The following is a 23,143-nucleotide window of genomic DNA, read 5'->3' as shown; positions in this document are numbered from 1 at the left end:
TAGAGTCTCTGGGCTGGCCACACAGGGTCCAGACCAGCTTACCAGGAGCCTCTGGTATGCATGTCCCCAGAGCTCTGGGATTGGGGTGTGGGCAGTTGGTGATAGGGACTCTGGTAGGTGCATGGTAAAGGTCTGCAGATTCGGGGTCCCGGCTACTGCTTTGTGGACAACATCAGGATCAGATCCAGAAAGTGGCTAAAACTGAAATTCTAGCATAGAGGCCCTGTGTGCCTGGCTCGTTCAGATGTAGCATCTCTCATAGATCAGACCACGTGCGCCCAATCCCACCCCGGCCCCTGCCCTCCCTGCATTATGAAGCCCAGCTGTGTAATTAGCATGCACATCCTTGTCACTTATCCCATTTGCATTCACTAAATAACCATGCAATCAACCCTCTAAAACATGAAACACCCCCCCCAACCCTGCCGGCAAGATATTTCTAATGCCATTCTTGTGTGTTCTCCTGTATTTTTCAGTAAATGCATTTCTTTGAACACCTCCTCCCCACCCCCCACCAGAAAGAGATATGCGTGGCCCAGGAAGGAGCAGCTGGCCTGGGCAGGCAGGCCCTCCCCATGGCCCATGCCTAGAACTCTTCTTCAAGCCTCCAGTAACCCCAGTCTCTACTCTATCCTCCAGTGAGCAGTGGGAACAGCCCAGCAGTGGCTTTACCTGTCATTGGCCACAGGAAGGGCGATCTCAAACTTGGCCAGGAACTGGAAGTACTGCTCCTCTGTCTGCTGTGTGAAGCCGGTCCCCACCAGCAGCATCCTGAGGTCCTCTGCTCGGATCACCCCATTCTTGGCCACCGACCGGGAGCCCTTGATGTTGAAGATCCGCTGCAGACATTCGGATAACCAGATGGGGTCAAGGAAGTAGAGGTTGCGCAGGCCATGGCTGGTGTCGGGGAAATGGAGCAGGGTGCCAGTCTCGATGAGGAAGCTGATGGCTGCCCAGGGAAGGGGAGGATGAAGCAGCATCAGACAGAGTGAAAGGGACTCTGGGGTGACCTAGGGGACCCAGGTCACAAATTTTCCTTAGGAAGCAATCAATGGTCCCAGGCATACACGGCCCTTTAGCAGGGCCTGCTGCCCTGTCACTGGTTTCCTGGTGGCACCTCATAACACTCTCCAACGTGCCGATCTGATGGCCAGCAGGAGGACTCCGGTCTGCGGACCTCCATCATCCAGATTCTCCATCTATCTCTGCAGATCTGGCTCCTTGTGAAAATGTATCTATGACTCCCGTGTCACAACCACCTGAAGTGCTCTGACAGTCATTCGCAGACAGGTGCAGAGCAGTGAAAAAGGGGAGTCTCCCTTTCTGGAGGCCCCATGCTTGTGTCCCGTCCACCTGCCCTCCTGGCCTGCCCGCTCACCCGACTGCAGGTCCTCATAGTCTTTGATGTCATTGTCAGGCATCTGCTCCACCAGCTGCTCCAGCTGCCTGTCTGTGAGATACTGCACGTCGTCGCTCAGGCTACGGTGCTGCTGCTCTGCCAGCACAGCCTCCTGGAGGCTCAGGTAGCTCCTGGGGATCTGGGGTGCAGAGGGGGCAGGCTGGGCCCCTCAGGTCCTGAGGTGTGCCCGGCCCACCCAACCCTGCTTGCTGCCCTCGGAGGCTTGAGTGTGTGAACTTCCCTTCTCGCTGCCCCATCCCCAGCCTTCCCCACCCCTGCCCCAGAAAACTGCTCGCATGGGGGACCGTTGAGCCTAAGCACGCAGCACACGTGTTTGACAATGGGGGGCTGGGAAGTTTAGATTCCTGGCGAACAGGGAGCAGCCCCTCTGGCTTCAGTGGGATCCTGCCTACGGTACCCACCAGCCTCCCCGCAAGTCTCTGGCAGCCGATGGTGCTGCCCACATCCTTCATGTTGCACGTGACATGGAAAATCAGCTGCCGTAGGCCCTCCTGGCCTTCCAGACTCTTACAGGAGAGCTCACTGTGAGTGCAAAACAGAACGTGATCACTCATCACACCTCTTCTCACTGACAAGTGCTGCAGCATCTGTGTCCCAAAATTTCATCCCTAAGGCTGGCAAGTTAAAAGAACCCATGAAGGGTGAACACAGAGAAATGTATTAAGCTCTCAATGCAAAGCTCTGTGCTGGGAGCGATGTAGTATGTGTCCTGAGGAGGAGGAAAGTGAGGACCAAAGGTGCCAGGTGACACCCCCCACCCCCCACAAGCTGGAAGGGAGCACACTTGGGGTGGACCCGGTTCTGGCCCAGGGCCAGTGCCCCTGTTTTATCGCCGGCCTCAGGGTGTCCTCAAGGGCACACGAAGAATTCCTGAAATTCTGCATCAGGACCAGCCAGATCCTGCATTCTGGGGCAGATGGAGGTGTCCCCAGGCTGGCCCTGCACCAAGGTCTGCAGCACTCCACCCAGGGGGAGTGGGGTGAAGGAACCTGAGAGCTACCAGCACAGCAACTCACACTTCATTCCTACGAGAGAATGCTTCCTTAACTTGCTGGGCCTGTTCCATCGCCTGTGAAGTGGGCACAAGGACTCCCATAGCCCCACAGGGCTGTCGTGAGTCAAGAGAGAAGCAACAAGCCCAGGGCTCTGGTCCCACTGGCAGTGGCCGGGACCGCTCAGACCCAGTGTGAGGACCAGGACCACACCTGGGTCTGCGATTGGTCAGAGATCAGCAAATGTGACGAGTGGCAGGCACACGCATTTCTATCTCCTGGTCCCATCAGGACTGTGCATGCTCAGCATTGGCCCCAGGGGGGAGGGGACCCCGAGGGAAGCATGGAGAGGCTCTGCCCTGCCTGCCCACTAGAGGGAGCTTGCCCTCCCCGGGGTGGTCTGGTCTGCTCTGGCTCAGGAGCCCTCTGTAGGCAGATCCCGGTGGCCCCCGGCAGATGGACAGGTGAAGGAGCAGCAGCCTCAGCCACAGCCAGGCACCAGGCAAGAGAGAGCAGGACACTCACTGCAAGTGTTTGAAGGTGATGTCTGGGAAGCCTGTGGCCCGGGACCCAGATGGTGAGCGGCAGAGCGCCAGCACATAGGCGCGCAGCGTTGCAATTCTCTCCACTCGGAATTTGGTTTCGATTAAGTCCAGGTGTGTTCCGACCACCAGCACCACAGCATTTGGGGCCTTGGCCTGCCAGAGAGAACCCCACAGCTGAGCATCGGCTCCCTTCGCTCCAAGAAGAGACTGGGACATAGCTCCCAGGCATAGAGGCGAGCCGACCCTCGGCACCACCCAGGACTGTGCCCCACACTCCGCTCTGTAAGCCTCGAGGGCATGTTATACACTGAGGGGTTGCATGAGGCACCCCAGAAGAGCTGGATTTCTGATCCCCTCAGCCTGTATGTCAGCTTCCTGTGGCTGTGGCCTGCATCCAGGCTCTTGCCACCTTGACTCGTGAGACGGGAGCTCTGTCTTCCTTTTGTGTCCAAGAGTCGGGGGTGGGGGCTCTTAAAGTTAAGAGTGCTGATAATCACCTGGTCAAGGAGGGTTTGAAGCGCTTCACCGTGACCTGATTCTGGGTCCTCTGAAAGCCTACCAAGATGCCAAGCGTTTCTCCCTGACCATTCCTTTTATTTCTGCAGTCAAGGGGATGCTTCAGAGCAGCAGCAGACCCCCTCACCCTGCTCCCCGTGATGTTCCGAGGCCCGAGAGCTGCAGGGCTGGTGCCTCCTCACCTCAATGTTGAGCAGCCAAAACTGGAGGCTGGCCACGGCCTCCTCCCCCAGTGCCAGGTTCCAGACCACCACGTACAGGGCCTTGTCCGTGAAGAAGCACTGGTTGACAGTGGCCATGCTGGCGGGGCCTCCGATGTCCCAGACGGTGAATTCCACAGAATCCACCTGCTTGTGCAACAAGAACAGTGACAGGAGGCAGTTAGGGACCAAGGCTATAGCCAAACACGTTGAGATTGCTCAGGCACAGCACGGGAAGGGCTTTCCTCATCCTGCTGTTTGTCTCAGGAATCAAGTAACCCAAGAGAGGGACTTCTGGAAGCTCCTATCTACCGCCAACAGAGCAGGGGGCCCGGCCCTGGACGGCTGGCTCCTGTGGGCTGGGGTGTTTGTGTCCAACTGTATCTGCAGAACGCTGGGGACACTGTCCTGCCTCTGTCTCTGCTGCAGATGGTTCCCTACTGGAGGGGACACCCTGGTGCTGACGTCAGCGCTCACCCAAGGCTTAAACTCCATCCATGCCTGCGAGGGTGAGGCCGAGGAGATGGGCCTCTGAACTTGCGTAGGCTGGGAGGCGGCGCCCACCAAGGATAATGGCAGCTGCCTGACGTGGAATCAAACAACAGATGTGCTGTTGTGCTGCCAGGAAAGGCTGTGTAAACGGTGGTTTCTCTATTGTCCTATGAGGTCAGAGTCTGGCCCCAGCAACTAGGACTGCAGTTTCCTGCAGCAAAGAATCGTTTGCACGACATTGCATTTTGGCCTCCAAGAGGAGGCCAAGACAAGGCGTGCTGACCGGCTTTTGCAAAGGCATGAAAATGGACAGCTGTTCTGAACTGGCTGAGGGCCCAGACACACGGGCAGTGACACAGCTCAGCATTCGAAAGGTTAGGAGGGGAAATTATAATGCTGGCCAAATGGAAGTGGACGCCAAAGGACAGGAAAAATGGAAACAGCAATTCACCTCTCTGACCTTGGAAAGCATTTGCAACAGACCAGTTGAAAGAAAGTGATACTGAGTCACTACTCAAAAAAACCCCAAAAACCCAAAACCAAAAAAATAGGAGAGAATCCAGAGATTATGGGTGACTTTAGAGACGTTCTGGACAGGAGTTAGTGAGATTCACTCCTGGGGTGTTCAGGGGTGGTGGTGATGGTACTGCTGGTATTAAGTAACCAATCGTTCTGGCGTTACAAGGCATTACAGGGCAGGACCCTGCTCTCTAGAAGACAGTTTAAATGCCTAATGACCTGAACTGGAATGCCTGACTTGGAAAGTGATTTTGTGTAAAAGACTTTTGCAAGGAAACCTATCTCTAGCTGGCCCTGTCCTGGGGGCTGTGGGGATAAATCATGCAGCCTCTGGCCCCAAGGCTCCTCGCACCTGGATCCCCGTGTGGTTCTGTGTGACCACAAATACAGCAACAGGTAAGGGAGGCATTATAGGTGTGCGTTCCATCCCTGAGCTGGGAGAAACAGCTAAGGGCATGTGCTATGTCCTAGCCCTTCTGCAGGCTCTTTTCTCTGATTCTAATACAAGACAATTTTCATTTTCCTTTGTCTCATACTGAGTGGCAAAGTAGATGATTAATAGGTTTACCAAAGGATTCATTTTAAATAGGGCTGAAGATCAAGACTTTTCAGAACTTGGGGTGAAAGCAGGTGTCAGGAAGGACAGAGCATCCATTCTGTTTGAATTGCAATCCATAGGGCCAGGAGTGGCAAGGCCTGGCCCCTGCTGTCTTTAGAAGCTCATCAAAGAAATCTAATGGACAGCCAAGATTAAGAACTATTGGCCTGAAGCCTCAACTTAGAACAGAACAACCGGGGCACTTGGGTGGCTCAGTCGGTTAAGCATCTGCCTTCGGCTCAGGTCATGATCCCGTGATCCTAGTATCCTGGGGTTGAGCCCTGCATGGGGCTCCCCACTCAGCAGAGGGTCTGCTTCTCCCTCTCCCTCTACCCCTCCTCTCAGCTTGTGCTTCTCTCTCTCTCTCAAAAAAAAATAAAATTTTAAAAGAACAGAACAACCATGAGGGCATGTTAGGAGATTATTACGAAATTATTCACGGCCCTTGGCAGTAGCTGGTTTGAAACAGCACGCAACAGCCCCTGCAAATATCCTGGGTATCAGACACCAGGCTGTGAAAATCCCAGGCTCTCTGGAGAGGAGACAGAAGGGGCACAGGAAGCTCCCTCCCACCCATGGGGACTCTGCACGCCGACCATCCTTGACCTTGGCTCTCGAGCCAGCTGGCCTCTGGAGCTCCCACTTGGTGGTCCTGATGGTGGCCTCGCTGTGCACCACCTGGGGGGCCCTCCCCGTCTGTAAGATCTCCAGGAGGGTGGACTTGCCCTGGCGAGGAGGACCCACGATGATCATTTTCATCAGCTTGCACTTCTCTGCTTTCCGCAGTTGAGCACGCAGGTAAGACAACATCGCTTTGGGGCCTACACAAAATCACAGAGTGGGGGAAAATGCTGCTGACACATGGACAAGAACATGCTCACAGCTCTTGGGAAACAAAATCCTGTCTTTAAGGAATACCTTCCATATGTTCTAATGGGTGGTAGGGAGTGGAGAGGGCGATTGGGTTTGATGCGAAGAAGGTGCAGTCATAATTACCCCAAAAGTGGAATCCGAATGGTGTTCGGATAGACAATATCCTTCCTGCCCACAGAATCACAGATAGGTTTATCCTATGGCTAATTGCAATACACTGGTGCTCAGCACCAATCACTTTCTGGGTAACCTGCACAGGTCGCCCAGCTGCTTCTAGCCCAGGTCCTTACCCTCTGGACTTAAGCAGTCTTTCTCCGGGGGCAGTGCCTAGGAAGCCCTACCTTCTTTTTTGATCTCTGTGGGCACGTTGCTGATGTTCAGGTCTTCAATGTCCAACTGCCAGAGGTTGCTCAGCTGCCCCAGCTCAGGAGGGAGCTCACGGAGGCCAGGATTGCTGAGGGCACACACACACATCATGGGAGGACACACACACATGTGCGAGCACACACAGACAGACACATACGTGCAGCAGCCCGTCAGTCTCTAGGGTCCACTTTTCCTGCACCCCTGCTTTCAAATGTTCCATTAGATAGCAATTCCAAAGGCTTTCTCGCTGGAAAGCCAGCATTGCAAATGGCAGCTCTGTCTTCTGCAAATCCCTGTGGTTTAGAACTAAATTTCCTCCCCACCCAGTGTCGTCATATTTTCTATTTATTATGGTGCCATAAAGATTATTAGTCACTTCTCAAAAAGGCAATGTAACTGAATTATTTTATATTTTCCTTGTTTTGCACACCGCACACTCCCCTGCCCCCTCAGCAGCGCCTGGCGGTAGGTACTCAGTAAATGGAAGGATGAATAACTGAGCAGTTCTCGTCAGGACAGGAGCCAAGTAGCAAGGAGTGCATCATGGCATCACAGCCCCTGTCTTCCCTTCCCCTACCTCTTTGACTAAAGCCCAGTCCTGAAAGTCTCCCTGCTGCTTCCTGGTCCATAGAGGGCTTCTTTCTCCCTGCTGCCTGCGTCCTCAGATGGGTTACGGGAGGACACCTTGAAGGGCCAGTGCGCCTGCGCTGGCTGGGTACTCACTTTCCCAGGTAGAGTTCCGATAAGCTCTTCAGGAGGCAAACCGAGGGAGGGACCGAGTCCAGGTGATTGTCGTTCAGACAAAGGACTTCCAAAGACTCACTTAGGAAGGCCGGAAATTCCAGCACACCCACTGCAAAGAAACGGCAAAACGGACTGGATGTTTGCGGATGATTCTGGATCACGGCGTGGAGGCCAGGCGGGTGTACCAGCTGGTGAAACCTCCGCAGGGCATTGTAGTAAATCGGTCTGAGTAACGTGCTCATCTTACTGACCTAAGTAAGGATTCCAGTTCTAGGGGATGGTCCTACAGACATTCTTGCAAGTACGTGGCAAAGATGTGAGGGCAGGACACTCCGTGGGCACACTGTTTGTAACAGCAAAGACAGGGGACAGGCTGCGTGTCCCCCACCCAGGGAGGTGCTGATGAGTAATGGGTAAGATGCAACTTATAGAGCATGGGGCAGGCAGGTCCATGGGTATGGAGTGACATCAAGGACTACTGGTGAACTGGAAAAGGAAGGAGTGGAATCTGACATCTAGAAGGCTTAATTTGTGTATTATAAAACGTGTGTGTGCAGGCTTGCGAGCAAATACACACCCCCCCCGTGCATTTTAAGTGTGTATGTCATATGTATGTGTGCTATAATGCATATTCGTGCTATATGACGTTTTTGTGTGTGCCACACATGCACACAGGTATATTGACGTGCTGTATGTTACAGGAATGTTATAGGCACACCACACATGCGCATTACAGGCATGTGGATACACCAGGCACACATGTGCATACGTGTATGTTAGACACAAACATAATCGTTACTAGAGACACATTAAATCCCACAGCTGTCTCTGGGGAAGAGAATTACGAGGAGACTGGATATTCATCCCACACATTTGATACTGTTCAAAAATTCTGTTTACCACGGACACGTCTTCTTCAATTAAAAAAAGCCAATGGAGTAAAAAAAATAAGAAGATGGGCTTGGTTTCTATGCTTCCTATGATGGCACTCTCTGAAAAAACCAGCCAGCTCTCTATTATTTAAGAGACTTCATTAATTAGGCTAATTATGAGATTCCTATTAAGATCATGTCACATGAGCTCCTTCTATGGGCCACTGGAGTGTGGGAGCTGAGAGAATGTGGCAGGGAGCTTGGACTCACACGCTGATGGAGATCAGAGGCTTAGGTTTCAGTAAAATCTCCAAAGCGCCTTGTCCTCCCTGGTGGGCAGGACTCCATGCTCCCAGAACTCAAGATAAAAGACGGCCCGAGCCCTCTCCTCTGGCCCTCTTGCCAGCCAAGTGAGATAGAGAAGCCTGGATTCTTTTGTTGGGCTGGAAAAACTTTCCGCCGCCCTTGATCACAACTTCCTCCCTCTGCTCTGGCTCTTCTCCACAAATGTCGTCCGGTATCGATGGTAATGGGGTAACCTGGCATCAGAGAATGTTCCGGGAGAGGCGATAACGGATACTGCGATTGGTGCCCAAAAGAACCAGCCTAGCTGGCCCCCTGTGGGAAGGGGACTTGGTGCAGTGGCTCCTTGAGTGTAATAAAGATGCAACAGATTTTTAAAGATGGCTTTGAATTTAAGAAAAATGTTTGAGGGCAGCCCCAGTGGCTCAGGGGTTTAGCGCCGTGTTCACCCCAGGGCGTGATCCTGGAGACCTGGGATCGAGTCCCACGTCGGGCTCCCTGCATGGAGCCTGCCTCTCCCTCTGCCTGTGTCTCTGCCTCTGTCTCTCTCCCCTCTCTGTGTTTAATAACACATGAGATAAATAATAACACATGAATAAATAAATAGAATCTTAAGAAAAAGAAAAATGTTTGAAAGGACTTTTTTTCCTCCCCTCAATGAAAAAGAATGATTGTTAGCCAGCCCCAACACACATTGAAAGAACAGTAAGAAAGGCTCACTTTCCTCCCAGAGAACACATTCTGCACACCTGACCTTGGTACTTTCTGATTTTCGAGTTGTTTTTGAAGCCTCTCTAAGCGATGGGTGGATCGAATGAGGAATTATGACTGCAAACAGAGGCAACACCTGTCATAGAGTCTCTGGCCCAGAGCAGAAACGGGCCTGGAGGAGCACAGCTCGAGGTATTTATGAACTGTAATTATTCCTAAGTTATTTATGACTCTGCTGGTCTGAATTTTACCGTAAAAACGGCTGTCCAAATTATTTTTGGACAAGGCTGCCGCACAAATAGGACTACTTGAATGTACATAAATCTCCTTGGAATTTTACTATCCGTCTGCAAACAAGTTAGCTTTTATACAGATAATTCCCCACCCAAGGATCAACAGCCCCCAAGAGAATAACCCTCCACAGGGGAAGAATTTGCAATGGGTCTCCTTTTCATCCAGGGGTGGGCCTCAGCTTTCGAGACGAAATTGAAACACTCAAGAAGCCTTTGTCAGATGCCAACGCCACGATCTACCTCTGCCAGGGATACTTCCAAGGGGTGTGGCCTCTTCACCTAGCTCCCCAGAGGGGCTCCGGTGGGCCACTGGCAAACTCATTTTCCAGAACATTGGTACACGTTCCTGTTGTGCTTTTCATGGCGTGCCTTTGGCCTTGTACTCTGGTGGCTTCACAAGGGAGTGGCTAGTCTCAATGAGTGGTGGGCCCTACCTCCTTTGCACTTCTGCGTTTCTAACCTGGAGACGCCTTTCTAAACCACTCCAATGAACGAGGCTCAACCCCACAGCAATGGCAGCCTGAACGAGATCCATCCCAGCTACACTTGTCACGCGTGTCATCCCGCATGGGTGTCAATGAGAAGAAAGTGTTGGTTTATCCTTCCTTCCAAGTGAAATCCCTATGTCTGGACTCCAAGTCCCAAGTCCTAAGGCCCTTCATTTTAAAAAGGATCAGTTATGAAATTCCTAATTGTGTGTCCCCATTAGTGTGTTATAGGGCCTCCTCATTTGTTTCTGGGCCATTTGCACTTCCTTTTCTGCAAACTGTTTATACCCACTGCCCTCCTCTATTTTTTTTTCCAATTGCGTTTTTTTTTTTTTTTTTTAAATCAATTTGTAAGCAGCCTTCGTATATTAGGGACTTCAGCCAATTTATGTGGCAATGATTTTTGTTGAAAATATTTCTTCTCTGTCCACCCTATGACTTGGTTTATGGTGCCTTTTACTGAACAAAGCTTTTCGATTTTTACCAAAGCTGGAAGTTTTGGTCTTTTTCTAGTGGCTTCTGGTTTTCCCACCTAGTTTTTAAAGGTCTTTTCCATCCCAAATTTTACCTATATTCTCCTAAATGTTTCCTGTTTTCTTTTTTGTTTAAGTCTGAAATCCACATGGGAATTTTTGTAGTTGACATAAAGTAGGGAATCCAGTGTTATGATTTTTCCCTTCCAACTGGACAGGCAGTTATACCACAGTATGTATTAAAATGATAAAACATTCTCCCCCCACAAAATCGAAATGCCACCTTTGTCATATACTAAATTCCTATCTTGACTTAGGTCTGTTCCACTGATGACGTATTACTTTTTCATTCATATGTAAACACACACATTCCTACATGACTGATACATATGTGTATCGTATGTATATATACACTGGTTCATTAGAAAGTGTAACAGGTGGATATTATTTAGGTCACTGCCGGCACATGTGTCTTGGGCTCTGGCACACCTCGACTCCATCTTATACCATCTGTACTAAAAGGCACTTGCCGGGGTAGCCCTGGTGGCTCAGCGGTTTAGCGCTGCCTTCAGCTCAGGGCCTGATCCTGGAAACCTGCGATGGGTCCCACGTCGGGTTCCCTGCGTGGAGCCTGTGTCTCTCATGAATAAATAAATAAAATCTTAAAAAAAAAAAAAGCACTTGCCAACATGAACTGAGCCAAAGAAGAAAGTTATGTTACATTTAGAATGACCTACATGTTGGTTCCCGTTCTACAGGACAGTGTCCTGAGGGATATTTCTGTGTGCATTGCTAGCTTTAGAAGTCTTAGCTTTCAGGTTAAAAAAGAGGGCTGGCTGAGCAGCTGGAGGGACAGGTCCTCAGCTGCCCCATATCTCACAGAAGATCTGTGAGAATGAGAGAAGTCTGTTTTCCTGGAATAGTATCTACTGACCTGGCCTGGTTGTAAGACCAGGAGAAACACACTAGGAACCGTGCCATTTCTGGTGAGTTTGAGGGAAGCCCCCAAGCCCCTCCAGAAACTCAGGTTGGCCAGGACAGGGGGGCTGTGTTCCCATGTGGGCTTCACCAGACTCTAAGTGTGGCAGTGAGGACTTTATGGTGCTACCCTTCCCGACTTCGGGGCTGGAGTCCCGAGGTGCTGGGCTGAAACCCAGTTCTGTCACTGACCAGCCACAGCCCCTGTGCTACAGACCGATCGTGTCCTTCCCATCCTCTTCATACATCTAAGCCCTAACGCCCCAAGTGATGATATTTGGAGCTGGAGCCTTTGGGAGGTATTTAGGTTTAGATGAAGTCATGAACGTAGGGTCCCCATGATGGCATTAGTGCCCCTTATAAGAAGAGACACCAGAGAGTTTGCTCTGTCTCTGAGAATACAACCAGAAGACCCTCATAAGGAGCCTGATCTCAGACTTCCAGCCTCCAGAACTGAGAGAGCATAAATTTCTATGATCTCAGTTGACCAGTCTGTGGTGCTTTGTTATGGGAGCTTGAGACGACTGCAACCCAGTGGGAGCCTCAGCTTCCTCATCTGCAAAATGGGGAGCCCCAAGCCATACTCCATGCCGTGACCCTTACAGAAGGTGCTGGCACACGGACCATCTCTAGGGCAGTGCTCACTCACGGCAGAGCCATCCACACAATAGCTACCAGTCTCATCGGACTGCAAACGGTAAGGAGGGTTTCAGTACATTTGCAAGCCAAACTTTGATGAACTACGGGCACAGCACGCGCTCAGGTTTTTCAGGGAAAACCCCATGCAAGGGCGACCCCCGGTGGCGGAGCAGGGAACTGCCCGTCCGGTGTCTCATCTGACCCCACGGATGGACACGTGACAGACAGACACACACACACACACACACACACACACACACACACACACACACACACACACACACACACCCCTACCTGTCTCGGTCCCGGAGCGCTGGCGCCCTCTGGTGGTGAAAAAGGAAATACGCTTTGTTTTCATTCCGTCTTCAGTTCTGCAAGGGCAAAAAAAAAAAAAAAATCAGATTTTGAGGACAGCATGACAACTGCTGCTGCTACTGTTTAATGCTGAGCCATGAGGATATACAGGAGAACATTCCATCTGCCGGGCGTTTGGGAACCCCGCAGCTGCTAGATAAGTGCTCACAGCCCCTGCCTGCTAATTGCACTGCTTATGCTCCCAAGTCTTTGGGGTGGGAAAAATGTCCAGAGGTGATCTAACGCTGGCTTAACCACTCTTGAGCTTTTCCATTTCAGGTAGCTGTGAGCTGTTCTGTGCCTGGTAGGTAGGCCCATTCCAGGGGCTGTTCTATATCGCACACTCTCACCTGGGGTGGGCTGGGGTCAAGTTCTGCTAAGCAGTGGGCTTCAGCAAGTGACACAGGAGGGCCGATCTCCAGGGCCCCCAGGGCCAGCTGTGCCCATCCCCACATTTTCACCTTTTATTAGAAGGCTTTGGGAGTCGTTTTTATTCAGTAGATGTCCATTTTGATTAGTTATTACCCAAAACCTTGGAACAGAATGACAGGTTAGGCTGATGTGATAAGATCCTCCACGGGCCTTTATTTATATATTTTTATCTTCAGTTTTTAAAGATTTTATTTATGTATTCATGAGAGACACAGGCAGAGGGAGAGGCAGGCTCCATGCAGGGAGCCCGATGTGGGACTTGATCCCAGGACCCCGGGGATCATGCCCTGGGCCAAAGGCAGATGCTCAACCACTGAGTCACCCAGGCATCCCCTCCAGGAACCTTTAAAAATTTAAAAGAGGAGGACAGTGTCATGGGTGAATTGTGCCCACTACACTCCCACCTCCCACTTTCCAATTTATATTTTGACGTCCTAAACCCCAAGCCCTCCAGAGGTGACTGTATTTGGAGGTAGGATCTTTAAAGAGGCAAATAAGTTAAAAAGAGGTCATATGAATGGACTCTGATCCAATCTGACTGGTGTCCTTCTAAGAGGAGATTGGGACACAGGTATACAGAGGGACCATGTGATACACAGGAGAAAGGTGGTTCTAGGCAAGCCAAGGGGAGAGGCCTCAGAAGAAAGCAGCCACACTGGCACTTTGACCTCAGACTTCCTGCCTCCAGAAGCATGGGGCGGGGGTGGGGGGGTGGGGGGCACGGAATGCGTGTTTCTTGTCTCTTGTTTAAGCTCCTCCTCCCTGTCCCCTCCCTTCCCTCCCCACAGAGCCTGCAGAGCCCTGACAAACCAACAGAGACACCAACCCAAGGGGGTGCTTGACTGCGGTTCCCCACACATATCTGGGAACTTACCCAAGTAAAGAGCCCCCATGCTTACTTGCCAAATTGGTTTTTGGACAGATCCAGGGTTTTGAGTTGTCTGCAGGTCCACTTCTCCTGAGGTGGCAAGGCCATCAGCTGGTTTCCCTGGAGCCTCAGGGACATAAGGGTCTGGGAGAGAAAGAAAGACAGGCAGAGGCACCGTCAGAGCCTGAAGGGAGCAGAGACTGAGGAGAGGGTCAGCTCCCCAACAAAATGCAGCCAAACGATGATAGCCTGTTCACCTTCTAGAAGATTCCACAGTCTCTTAGAACTCACAAAGTTATACCCAACACAGCACCCAGGGTGGTTTGTACACTATCCTTCCTTCCAGGTCAGTGGCAGGCAGTTACTCCAGAATGAAAGGAGTTCAAGTACTTTTCAGCATTGAGAGACTGACTGATATTCATGGGCCTGTCCTGGGAGCGGCGGCTGGTGCTGTGGAGCCTGGAGGCCCGGGTGTCACACTGCTGGGCAGGGACTGTAGCCCACTGCAGGGTGCCGCTGCCTCCTGTGACCCCCTCAGGTGATGCCCTGTGCAGGGGCAGCAGTGTAGGGACACAGATGGTCACCTGCCCCAGCCAGGCCCCTCTCTGCTGGCCAGTTCCCTGGGAACCGCCCCCGTGTGCCTCAGGTGCCCCCTGTGGACTCCTGAGCCATTGACCTTCTGTCTACCCACCATAAACTGTGTGTGGGGTGGTGTAAGCTCCACCCTTGGACTTGTCACATGTTTTCCTTGTAACCTTTCTTGATGCCATCACTGGGGGCCTCCTTGTCCAAGGGGGGGGCAGGCTGCCCCCACCATCACAACCAGCTTGTCACCGAATTTCTCAGTAGGCCACGCCTGCGCCAGGTGCCAGGACCCTGGCTGGGGTTGTGCACGGCCTCCCAGGACCCCCATCCAGAGGGGGAGATGGTGAAGAAACATGAATCCCCACAGGGCTGAGGGGTAAGGTCCTGGACAAAGTTCCTTCCCTCCTGATCTGCTGTTTCTGGCCACAGTGGGAACCAGCAAACCCAGTTGGCATGTGGCTGGTGTGAAATGCAGAAATCTACTCAGAGCAGGGGACTCAGCTTATGGCCAGGGGTGCCCCTGAGGGGAGCAGGGATCTATGTCCTCACCTACCAGGGCCTCCCTTGAAATGTGCACACCCCGGGGCCTGAGACTTCATAGCCCTCCTCCCCGAGACCACACAGATGGAAAGTACCTTCTTGGTCCTTTAGGGTGGGAGGTGTCCCTGCACACGAGGGGAAGATACTTCCCCTGCAGGAGAACCTGTGGGGGCCTGGATGGCCTGCATGGCCAGACTGGGGCTGAGGCCTGTGCACTCTACCCAGGGGTGCCCTGGTTCCTCCTGCCAACACCTGGCAGGCCTTGATCTGAGGCTGGCTCTGGGAATCAAGAGGTGAACGTGGTCTATGCTCTGCTTTAAGGGGCTCGCATTTGAGTGGGGAAGACAGGAGCAGATCTGCAAACAACCTAGACAAGAAAGCAGCCCCATGGAGGGGAGTGAGGGTTAGGGTGCACACAGGGCTCCGGCAAAAGGCACTTTCCTAAATTCACATCCAAAGCTTTTGACCCTCAGGAATTCCAATTTTGCTGCCTCTGGGGAGGGAGACAGGGGCAAGAACGCACCACCCCACAGTGCTCCCTGGGCTTTGCTCCCAGTAGGCCTGGGGGGCGGGGTGGGTGGGGGTGTCACCCCTGTCCCAGGAGGTCAGAGCCAGAGAAGGCCAGACAGGGGGCTGCTGGGCTGCGCTTACACTTTTCAACATCAAAGGGTCCTGGGGGATAAAAACCCACGCTCTCCCCTCCCCTTACATATCTGTTTTCATTTTGCTCATTTCCTCCCAATCTTTGCTCATAAACATGCATGTTTTTGACAGTTGAACTTTTTTTTTTTCCTGGTCTCAGAAGCTCAGAAGAAGCCTCTAGCTTTCCCTGCAATGTGGACTGGTTTCCTCACAAAAGCCAAAAAAATGAGAAAGAGAGCCCTATCGGACTTACATCAAGCTGTAAAAGCCCCAGGGGAACTTCTTTGAGGGCATTTTCTGAGAAATCCACATCCCGCAGGTGGTTTTTCCAAAAGACAGCCATTTTGTCTGGTAGAGATTCCAGGGCATTTTTGGATGCTTTACAGCATTTCTAGGAGTAGGACGAGAAAGAGAGTGAGATATTAATTAGCTTTGTAAGTGCAGCGGTGCTTAGGAGAAAAGACCATGTTCAAATTTGATGTGAAAAATCAGAACACGCCAATAAGGCTCCATCATAAATGGCTACAAACTGTCCTTGTCTCACTTTCCTGTCCTTGCTCTAAGGAAGGGACCGGAATGGTTTCCTGAGGGAGACGAAGGTGGCTCATGCTCCCTTCCCTTCATTCCAGAACATCTGGCCTATTGTCCTTGGAAATAATGGCATCATTCAGGACCCAGCTCTAGAGAGGAGCTGGTTTCCCACACACATATGTTTAAACCAGAATGTTAATGCTAGTGATGGAGAATTTCTTGGTTTGAAACTGATGGCAATAAAACACAAATATTCTTTATGCTATTCCGCTTTTTCTTTTCTTTTCTCTTTTTTTTTTTAAGATTTTATTTGTTTATTCATGAGAGACACAGAGAGAGGCAGAGACACAGGCAGAGGGAGAAGCAGGCTCCCTGCAGGGAGCCCAATGCGGGACTCAATCCCAGGACCTGAGATCACTACCTGAGCCAAAGGCAGATGCTCAACCAGGTGCCCCAATTTCATCTGTTTTAACAAGCAAACTTCCCAAGAAACAAAAACAGCATTTTAACTGGCAGTGCTGTGGATGCAGATTATGTTTTCTTCTCTTCTTTGTTCTGATTTCATAGCTATTTGAAAGGAACCATGGCCCCCTTCTGGGGGCAAAACTCCTCCTATGCCAGACGTGTAAGCTGGAACTGTGGAAAGTTCTATGGGTGTTACTGCACAAATCTCAAGCCTAGAGCCAGGGCGGGGGGTGGGCAGGGTGATGTGGAAGGTGTGGCTGGCTTTCAGGTGAGTCACCTGTCTGAAATGCTCAGGGGCTGGATGCTGAGTGACACTGCTGGGTGGTGGTAACAGGGGAACAGCAATGCCGACCCCCAGCGTGGCCACCAAGGGGGAAAAGGGAGACAGAGCACCGACAGAGCTCTGGTTCCCGTGAGATGCAGGCTTGACTGGCCTTTCACGATTTCCAGCATGAGACTCACCAAAGGGCAGGCCCAGGCATCTGGAAACACCTTCAGGTTATTTCTGGAGACATTCAGAAAACTGAGAGACTTGAAGGAATGAAGGAAGAGTGCGGGGAGCTCCGTCAATTTATTGTCAGAAATATCGAGTTCCTGCAGCTTCCGCAAACCGATCCAGTTAGTGGCTAGGGCGACAGGAAAGAAGTTGGTGAAATATTCCTATCAAGGACAAAATGACAAAGTAGGGGAGGTTGCTGACCATACAACATACCACTTTCTTCTTCAAACAATTTTTCTAAGTAATTTTTGGAAGCTGTCAGTTTCTGAAGTTTTGAGAGGTGCAGGAATCCGGGTGGGAGGTGGGGCAGTTTATTGCTGGAGACATCAACTTCAAGGAGCCTGTGGTTGGGGAGGGAGACAGTCAAGGCATCAGAAGAAAGAGGAAAAGCATCACTGTTACATGTTTCTCTGTAGACATATTTCTCTTTTCCATTCGCATAAAGCTGCATAGTGTGCATTGAACACGTAGTGATATGACTTACACTCACTCAACGCATTAACTGTGACTATGTCCCGTGTAGACAGAGAAAGCCCCATGTCTCTTTGGTAGGCCCTGGTCTCACCGACCCATAGGGATGCAAACCTTTTGAGAGCAAAGTAAGCTGGTGCCCTGAAAGCTGCTGGAAGGCCACTGGGCTGTGCTTCTGGCCATTTGGACTCTCGAGTCTGGCCTGGTTAAGGACCCCCACTCAGAAGGCCCTTGTTTTTAAAACATTTGTGTGTGACCTTCTTTCCTGTGGGTGACTTCTGACCCTGTGCTCTTTGGAACATTCTCTCTTATTTCACTGAGAGCCATAGCTTTTGAAATCGGCTCAAATCCTCTATAGATAAAACGAGGATCACTGCACATCAGTGAAGGGAAGGCCCTTCCCCTTCCCACGTAGCTTCAAGGGGAAGGCTCAGGCCTCTTCCCAAGGCCTCCTGAAAAAGGAGACCAGGAGCTGCCGATACTGTCCATCTGCTGCCAGAGAACTCAGGGTGAGGTCTTTCTGTGAGGCCCTTCCCACTCTCTCTGCGAGGGCAGATAAAATCTGGCACCCCTGGGCCTCATCGTTTCCACCCGCCAGGAAGCACTCTGACTTTCCTGACTTGCAGCTGCAGGACGGAGACCTGGACACCTCAGGCAAGCAGGGCCGCATGGCCACTGGTACGCAGTGGAAAGGTGTGCCAGACAAACAGCCCTTCCAGACTTCTCTGCGTTCACCTCGAAAGGAAGTGGGATCTTATTCTTCAGAGCTGGTGTAAAGGAAGGCAGAATTTCTCCCCTGCCACTGAGAATGCGTTTTAAGACCACAAACTCCATTTAAGGAGTACCTTTAGGAGGACGGTGGTGGTGGCTGGGTACAGGGGTCCCCACGCCCCCTCCAAGGGGCCTGCGTGGGGCGAGCGCCCACCTGGAGCAGATGATCTCGTCTGATGACTGCACGGCAGGCAGTTCCCCCAGGTGGTTTTTGGAGAGGTTCAGCTTCCGGAGGTTGATGAGACCCCAGGGGATGACCGAGGGAAGGGAAGCCAGGCAGTTGGCAGAAAGGTCCAGCTCGGTGATCTGGCAGGAGATGTCTATTAGCCAGTCTAGATCCACCCAGGGTAGCTTGAGGTGGGACCATTTCACACGAAGAGCCTGGGTTTGGAGAAAGTAAAAAGCACCGTCAGGTGGTGAGCCCAGGGCCAGTGTCGGCTTGGAATAAAGCAATGATTTATTTCCACGTGAGTCTGTCTGTTCATCTCAGCTGGAGTCCCAGGGTGTCAGGACCTCGGCCAAGTCGTGGGCTGGCATTGAGGAGGTACCTATTCCCACCCACATCTTTATCTCACAGATGAGCTCCAGCCCCGAGGGGGCGCATCTTACAGGGCAGGAATCAGCTGGACAGCACCTGCTCTGTACAGAGGAGGCCACCCACGATTGGAGAGGTCTCCCCAGGCTGGAGAAGAAGGCTGAAGATCACACCTGTGTCTTCCGACCTCTCTCCAGGGGTCTCACCCCCGTGATTAGAGCTGCTGCTGCCCGCAACACACCAGGCCCCACACTGGGTGCTTTGTGGATGGGCTGCTTCCCAACTGAGAAAGTCCAAATATACAGACAGTGGCCAGGATATATAAAAAGCAAAACTTTGACATGCAACCTATGGCAACCTGCCTGGGAAACTAACCCCCTCACCCTGTTCTCTGTGAAGCCAGCCTGCTCTAAGGCAGATTTGTAGGCGACCACAATGCCATGGCTAGCTAGCATCAATCCAGGGTGCTAAACAGTAACTTCTGTAACAATCAGCCCAAATGTCCAGGACGTGATTAATGATGGACAGCTTCCCCACATCTAACTTAAATCAACCAGAGAAAGCCAAAGTGCTCCCCCAGCCAATCACACAGGACACTCCTAGTGAGCTGCCTCCGGCTTCCCCATCAACAGCCTCCAGGGGGCCGAGGGCACACCTGAGGCTTTCCCCTTCTCCCACTACAAAGCTTGCTCAGTCCTCTGCCAAAATGCAAGTGAAGGTAGCTGACTCCCTGGCTACAGCGAGCTGGGAATAAATAGCCTTTGCTTTTCTCATTTGGTTGGCCTTTATTTCCACAAGAGGGCATCAGAAAGGCCAGCCGCTTGCTGGTGTGTGGTGGTAAAAAAGATCTGGTTCATTATACACAAGCAGGGCTTTTCTTTTTTTCCTGGATCAAAGAATTTGGGGCTTGACTCAGTTTTGGGGGATTGGAAATCAGCTTTTTGTCTTGTGTCTCCAAAGCAACTGGAAATCTATATGAGAAAATTAGAGAAACAAAAATCAGTGTTTGGCCAAGAGGGAGATGGAACAACCAAGCCAACTGCGGGAAAGGCCAATAACACGGGTTAAGTTTGCTTTCAAAACTGGCAGCAGCAGACAGACTTCCTTATGTGACCACTAGATGGCGATGTGAGTCTGGTCTTTATCTCCTTGGGGACCCGGCCAGGATTGGAAGGGAGGGTCTCTGACACCCTCTCAAAGCTCTGGTCTTGTCTCTCCATTCACCTGGATGAAGAAGCACAGGTGATGGTCTGCTGGATGTGGGGTTAAGAGAATAGCGTTTTAACTTCAGCTGATTTTTTTTTAAAGACAAGTCACTCTATTGCTGTTTCTCTTGTCATTACTGTTTCCCCCACAATATTTTATTTTGAAAAATTTCAGAACTGCAGAAGAGCTGACTTGGACAGCAAATACGCATGAAATGCCCTCCACCTAGATTCCATTGTTTTTTTTTTTTAGATTCCATTGTTAATCCAACAACACATTTGCTTTCTCTCCTTTCCCTCCACACATTTTTCATTAAAAAAAAAAAAGATTTACTTATTTATTTGGGGGGAGGGGCAGACAGAGAGGGGGAGAGAGTCCGAAGCAGACTGTCTGCTGAACGTGGAGCCTGACTTGGGGCTCGATCTCATGATCCATGAGATCATGACCTGAGCTGAAACCAAGGGGCGGATGCCTAGTCAGCTGTGCTGCCCAGGTGCCTACCCATACTTTTTATGTTTTGCTGAATAATTTCTAAGTAAATTATAACCATGGTGGCACTTCACCTCTAAATACTTCAGCATGTATCTCTACAGAACAAGAATGGTTTGCTACGTGACCACCATATACTTACCATTTGATCAATATGATCAAATTCACAGTCCACGTTCAAATAGTCCCAGTTAGCACAGAAATGTCTTTATGACTATTTTGTGTCCTGTATCAGGATTCCTAATCTTTCCATAATTCATAACTGTATCACCCTTCATCAGGTTATTGTAGGTTTTCATCTGTTAAATAAGTGCTTAGGGACCAGACAATGTCTAGGTCACTTCTAGACTCAGGATCTCTCTGGTTTGTGTACTAAGAAGGACAGTGTCCTCCTGTAGGGAGCCTTGGGATAAGCATGATAGCCAACCCAGGAACAGGTGGACAGGAAGGTCACCGTTCCAGGCTTTGCAATGCCAAGTCACAGAAGGCCCTCCAAGGGCCTGGTGGCCTCCTCTTCCTGGGTTCTTGGAGAAATACATTGGACCCGGGCCTAGGCCCAGACAGCTGGACACAAAGCCAAAAGGCTGGGATGATAGTCTGACTTTCCACTCACACTGTATGTCATTCAACATCAAGTGGATTTGGCTTGAACTAATACAGCAGCCAGATGTAAGCTGAAAAGGAGGCTGGTTTTGGTTTTGACTTTCAACAACAAATCTTAGGTGTCTTTTGAAAGTCTTATAAATAAATGACAGGACCATCAAAAATAAATAAAAAGCCAGAAATGGGGCACCTGGGTGGCTCAGTGGTTGAGCATCTGCCTTTGGCTCAGGTCATGATCTTGGGTCCTGGGGATCAAGTCCCACATCAGGCTCCCACAGAGAGCCTGCTTCTCTCTCTGCCTATGTCTCTGCGTGTTTCTCATAAATAAATAAATGAAATCTTAAAAGAGAGCCAGAAATGAATCAGATCGTTGCTGTGACATGAACCAATTATGGTACGCATACACGAGACATTCTTGGAGGATCGGCTGCAGCCTATAATTGAATAAGGAGCAGGGGCTTGACCTCAGGAGACCTGAGTCCTGTGTCTGCTTAACTCTAGGTTGCGCCTTGGGCATGATGTGGTGGACATGGATACCTTCTCAGGCCCTGTCTGGCTAGGCTCCCCTTATATGAACCTGCCTGCTAATTTCATACTACACTAGCTCAGACCAAGGATCATCTCCTGCATCCATGGTCTGAGTGAGCTGCCCAGAACCTGGCCGTGTGCACCTCCAGTGCAGACAGAGCCTAGACTCACAGCCTTGGATGGTCAGCAGCATGGCTAGCATGCAGCAGACACTAAATGTTTGTGCACTCACAGGAATCAAACCACTGAGAATGTAATCCATCCATTCACACCTCTAATTGGATCGATCATCCTAAAATGTCAGCCTTCCCTGACCCCCCAGCCTGTCTGCAGCAGAACATCTGACCTCCTTCCCCGGGGAGCCCCACACTGCCAGCCTCCCCAACCACTTTCCAGCTTTATGCCTGTCTCCTCCATGCTCTCTGCTTGCCCTCTGCATTCCTGTTGGCAGAGGGCTTGTGGAGTTCATAATTTGTTGTAGGTAGAAGAAATTGGGGGATAGGCATGCCCCTGAGAGCAGAGGATTCCAGGCCAAGGGGAAAAATGCCAATTAAACACAGAAACTGCCTGTTTGTGAATGAACCGCAGAGCTCAGAAAGTGGACGCAGCACTGAAATTCTTAGGTAAGCTGTGGGGACCATGGGAGTGTGGCCTCGCTGTCAGTAGCTGACTGTGCCATCTGCCAAAGGGCTGTTGGGGTGCTCTGGGGCTGCACACTCCGCCTGGAACATGCGTGGTCTGGTCATACTTGGCTACTGTGGGAAACACAAGGTTGGTGGGCCTGGAGCTGAGAGAGCTTTTGTAAAAGCTTATTCCTGAAAACTGGCCTTCTTTTGACAGTGGGCATCATGAGATCACTCAAGAATCCAAGATTCTGCAGTCCTGGCTGGTCTTCACACTCCACTCTGCTACCGCAATTGCTCTGCACCCTGCTCTGGTTTCTGTCCCTTGGGATTCATGGCCCCCCTACCCCCTAAGTTCTATTCATCCTGCAAGCTTCGGTGCAAGGACTGCCCTCCTCGTTCCCAGCAGGGGTCTGTGTTACCACCTGCAGTTCTGTTATGAGGACACCATCTTGCTTCTCTTGTGCATGTACATTCAGCCACGTTGGCCAGAGTACTGCTACTTGCAAGCCATCCTGTCAGCACTGAGGCAGATTAAAGACGCGGACGTGGCAGACAGAACCAAGGCTCAGGGAGTTCCTGGTTCAAAGGGAAGAGCTCTCCGGTGTGTGTGTCTGTACATGCGTGCGTTGAACGTGCATCTGATCACCCTAACTCATGGGTTTCTTGATCTTCATGGACTGTGAGCAGGTGATGTCGACCGCAAAGCCAAGAAAGAACACCTGTAGGGAAATGCGTGTGCTAGAAGAAAATCACCAATAAGAGGGAGTGGCTGTGTGTGCCACTGATTTTGCCGGACATGAGGAAGCAGATGCTGCCAGTTCCTGAAATTGAGAGCTCTTTCGAGGTCTTTCCCCCGCCAAAGTTCCTGCAGGGTGGAAATCTTGTTAAACTCACACCCCAGGATAACTAGTGAAAAGTAGAAGTCTGAAAACAGGACAATACACTTAGAGTATAGACATCCTTGTGAAAAGATTTC

At 51.0% G+C, this 23,143-nt stretch overlaps 1 protein-coding gene across 3 annotated transcripts in view; it reads right to left on the bottom strand.

Annotated features, from left to right (window-relative positions):
* LRRK1 (leucine rich repeat kinase 1) overlaps positions 1-23,143 on the bottom strand; it is a 119,026-nt gene that overhangs the window by 32,636 nt on the left and 63,247 nt on the right. For all 3 annotated transcript variants that reach the window (XM_055326460.1, XM_055326462.1, XM_055326463.1), the window contains 14 exons: positions 18,335-18,561; positions 17,152-17,279; positions 16,902-17,065; positions 15,697-15,834; positions 13,708-13,820; positions 12,317-12,393; positions 7,245-7,374; positions 6,497-6,609; positions 5,889-6,103; positions 3,656-3,820; positions 2,938-3,110; positions 1,822-1,942; positions 1,379-1,538; positions 673-949 (listed from right to left, as the gene is read on the bottom strand). In XM_055326460.1, coding sequence (XP_055182435.1) covers positions 673-949; positions 1,379-1,538; positions 1,822-1,942; positions 2,938-3,110; positions 3,656-3,820; positions 5,889-6,103; positions 6,497-6,609; positions 7,245-7,374; positions 12,317-12,393; positions 13,708-13,820; positions 15,697-15,834; positions 16,902-17,065; positions 17,152-17,279; positions 18,335-18,561 — 2,201 coding nt within the window. The remainder of the gene's footprint in view (positions 1-672; positions 950-1,378; positions 1,539-1,821; positions 1,943-2,937; positions 3,111-3,655; positions 3,821-5,888; positions 6,104-6,496; positions 6,610-7,244; positions 7,375-12,316; positions 12,394-13,707; positions 13,821-15,696; positions 15,835-16,901; positions 17,066-17,151; positions 17,280-18,334; positions 18,562-23,143) is intronic.

Source organism: Nyctereutes procyonoides, unplaced genomic scaffold, assembly GCF_905146905.1.
Source record: "Nyctereutes procyonoides isolate TBG_1078 unplaced genomic scaffold, NYPRO_anot_genome, whole genome shotgun sequence".
NCBI classification, from domain to species: domain Eukaryota; kingdom Metazoa; phylum Chordata; class Mammalia; order Carnivora; family Canidae; genus Nyctereutes; species Nyctereutes procyonoides.
The sequence above is the reverse complement of the archived record's forward strand: the minus strand, read 5'-3'. Positions and strand labels throughout refer to the sequence as shown.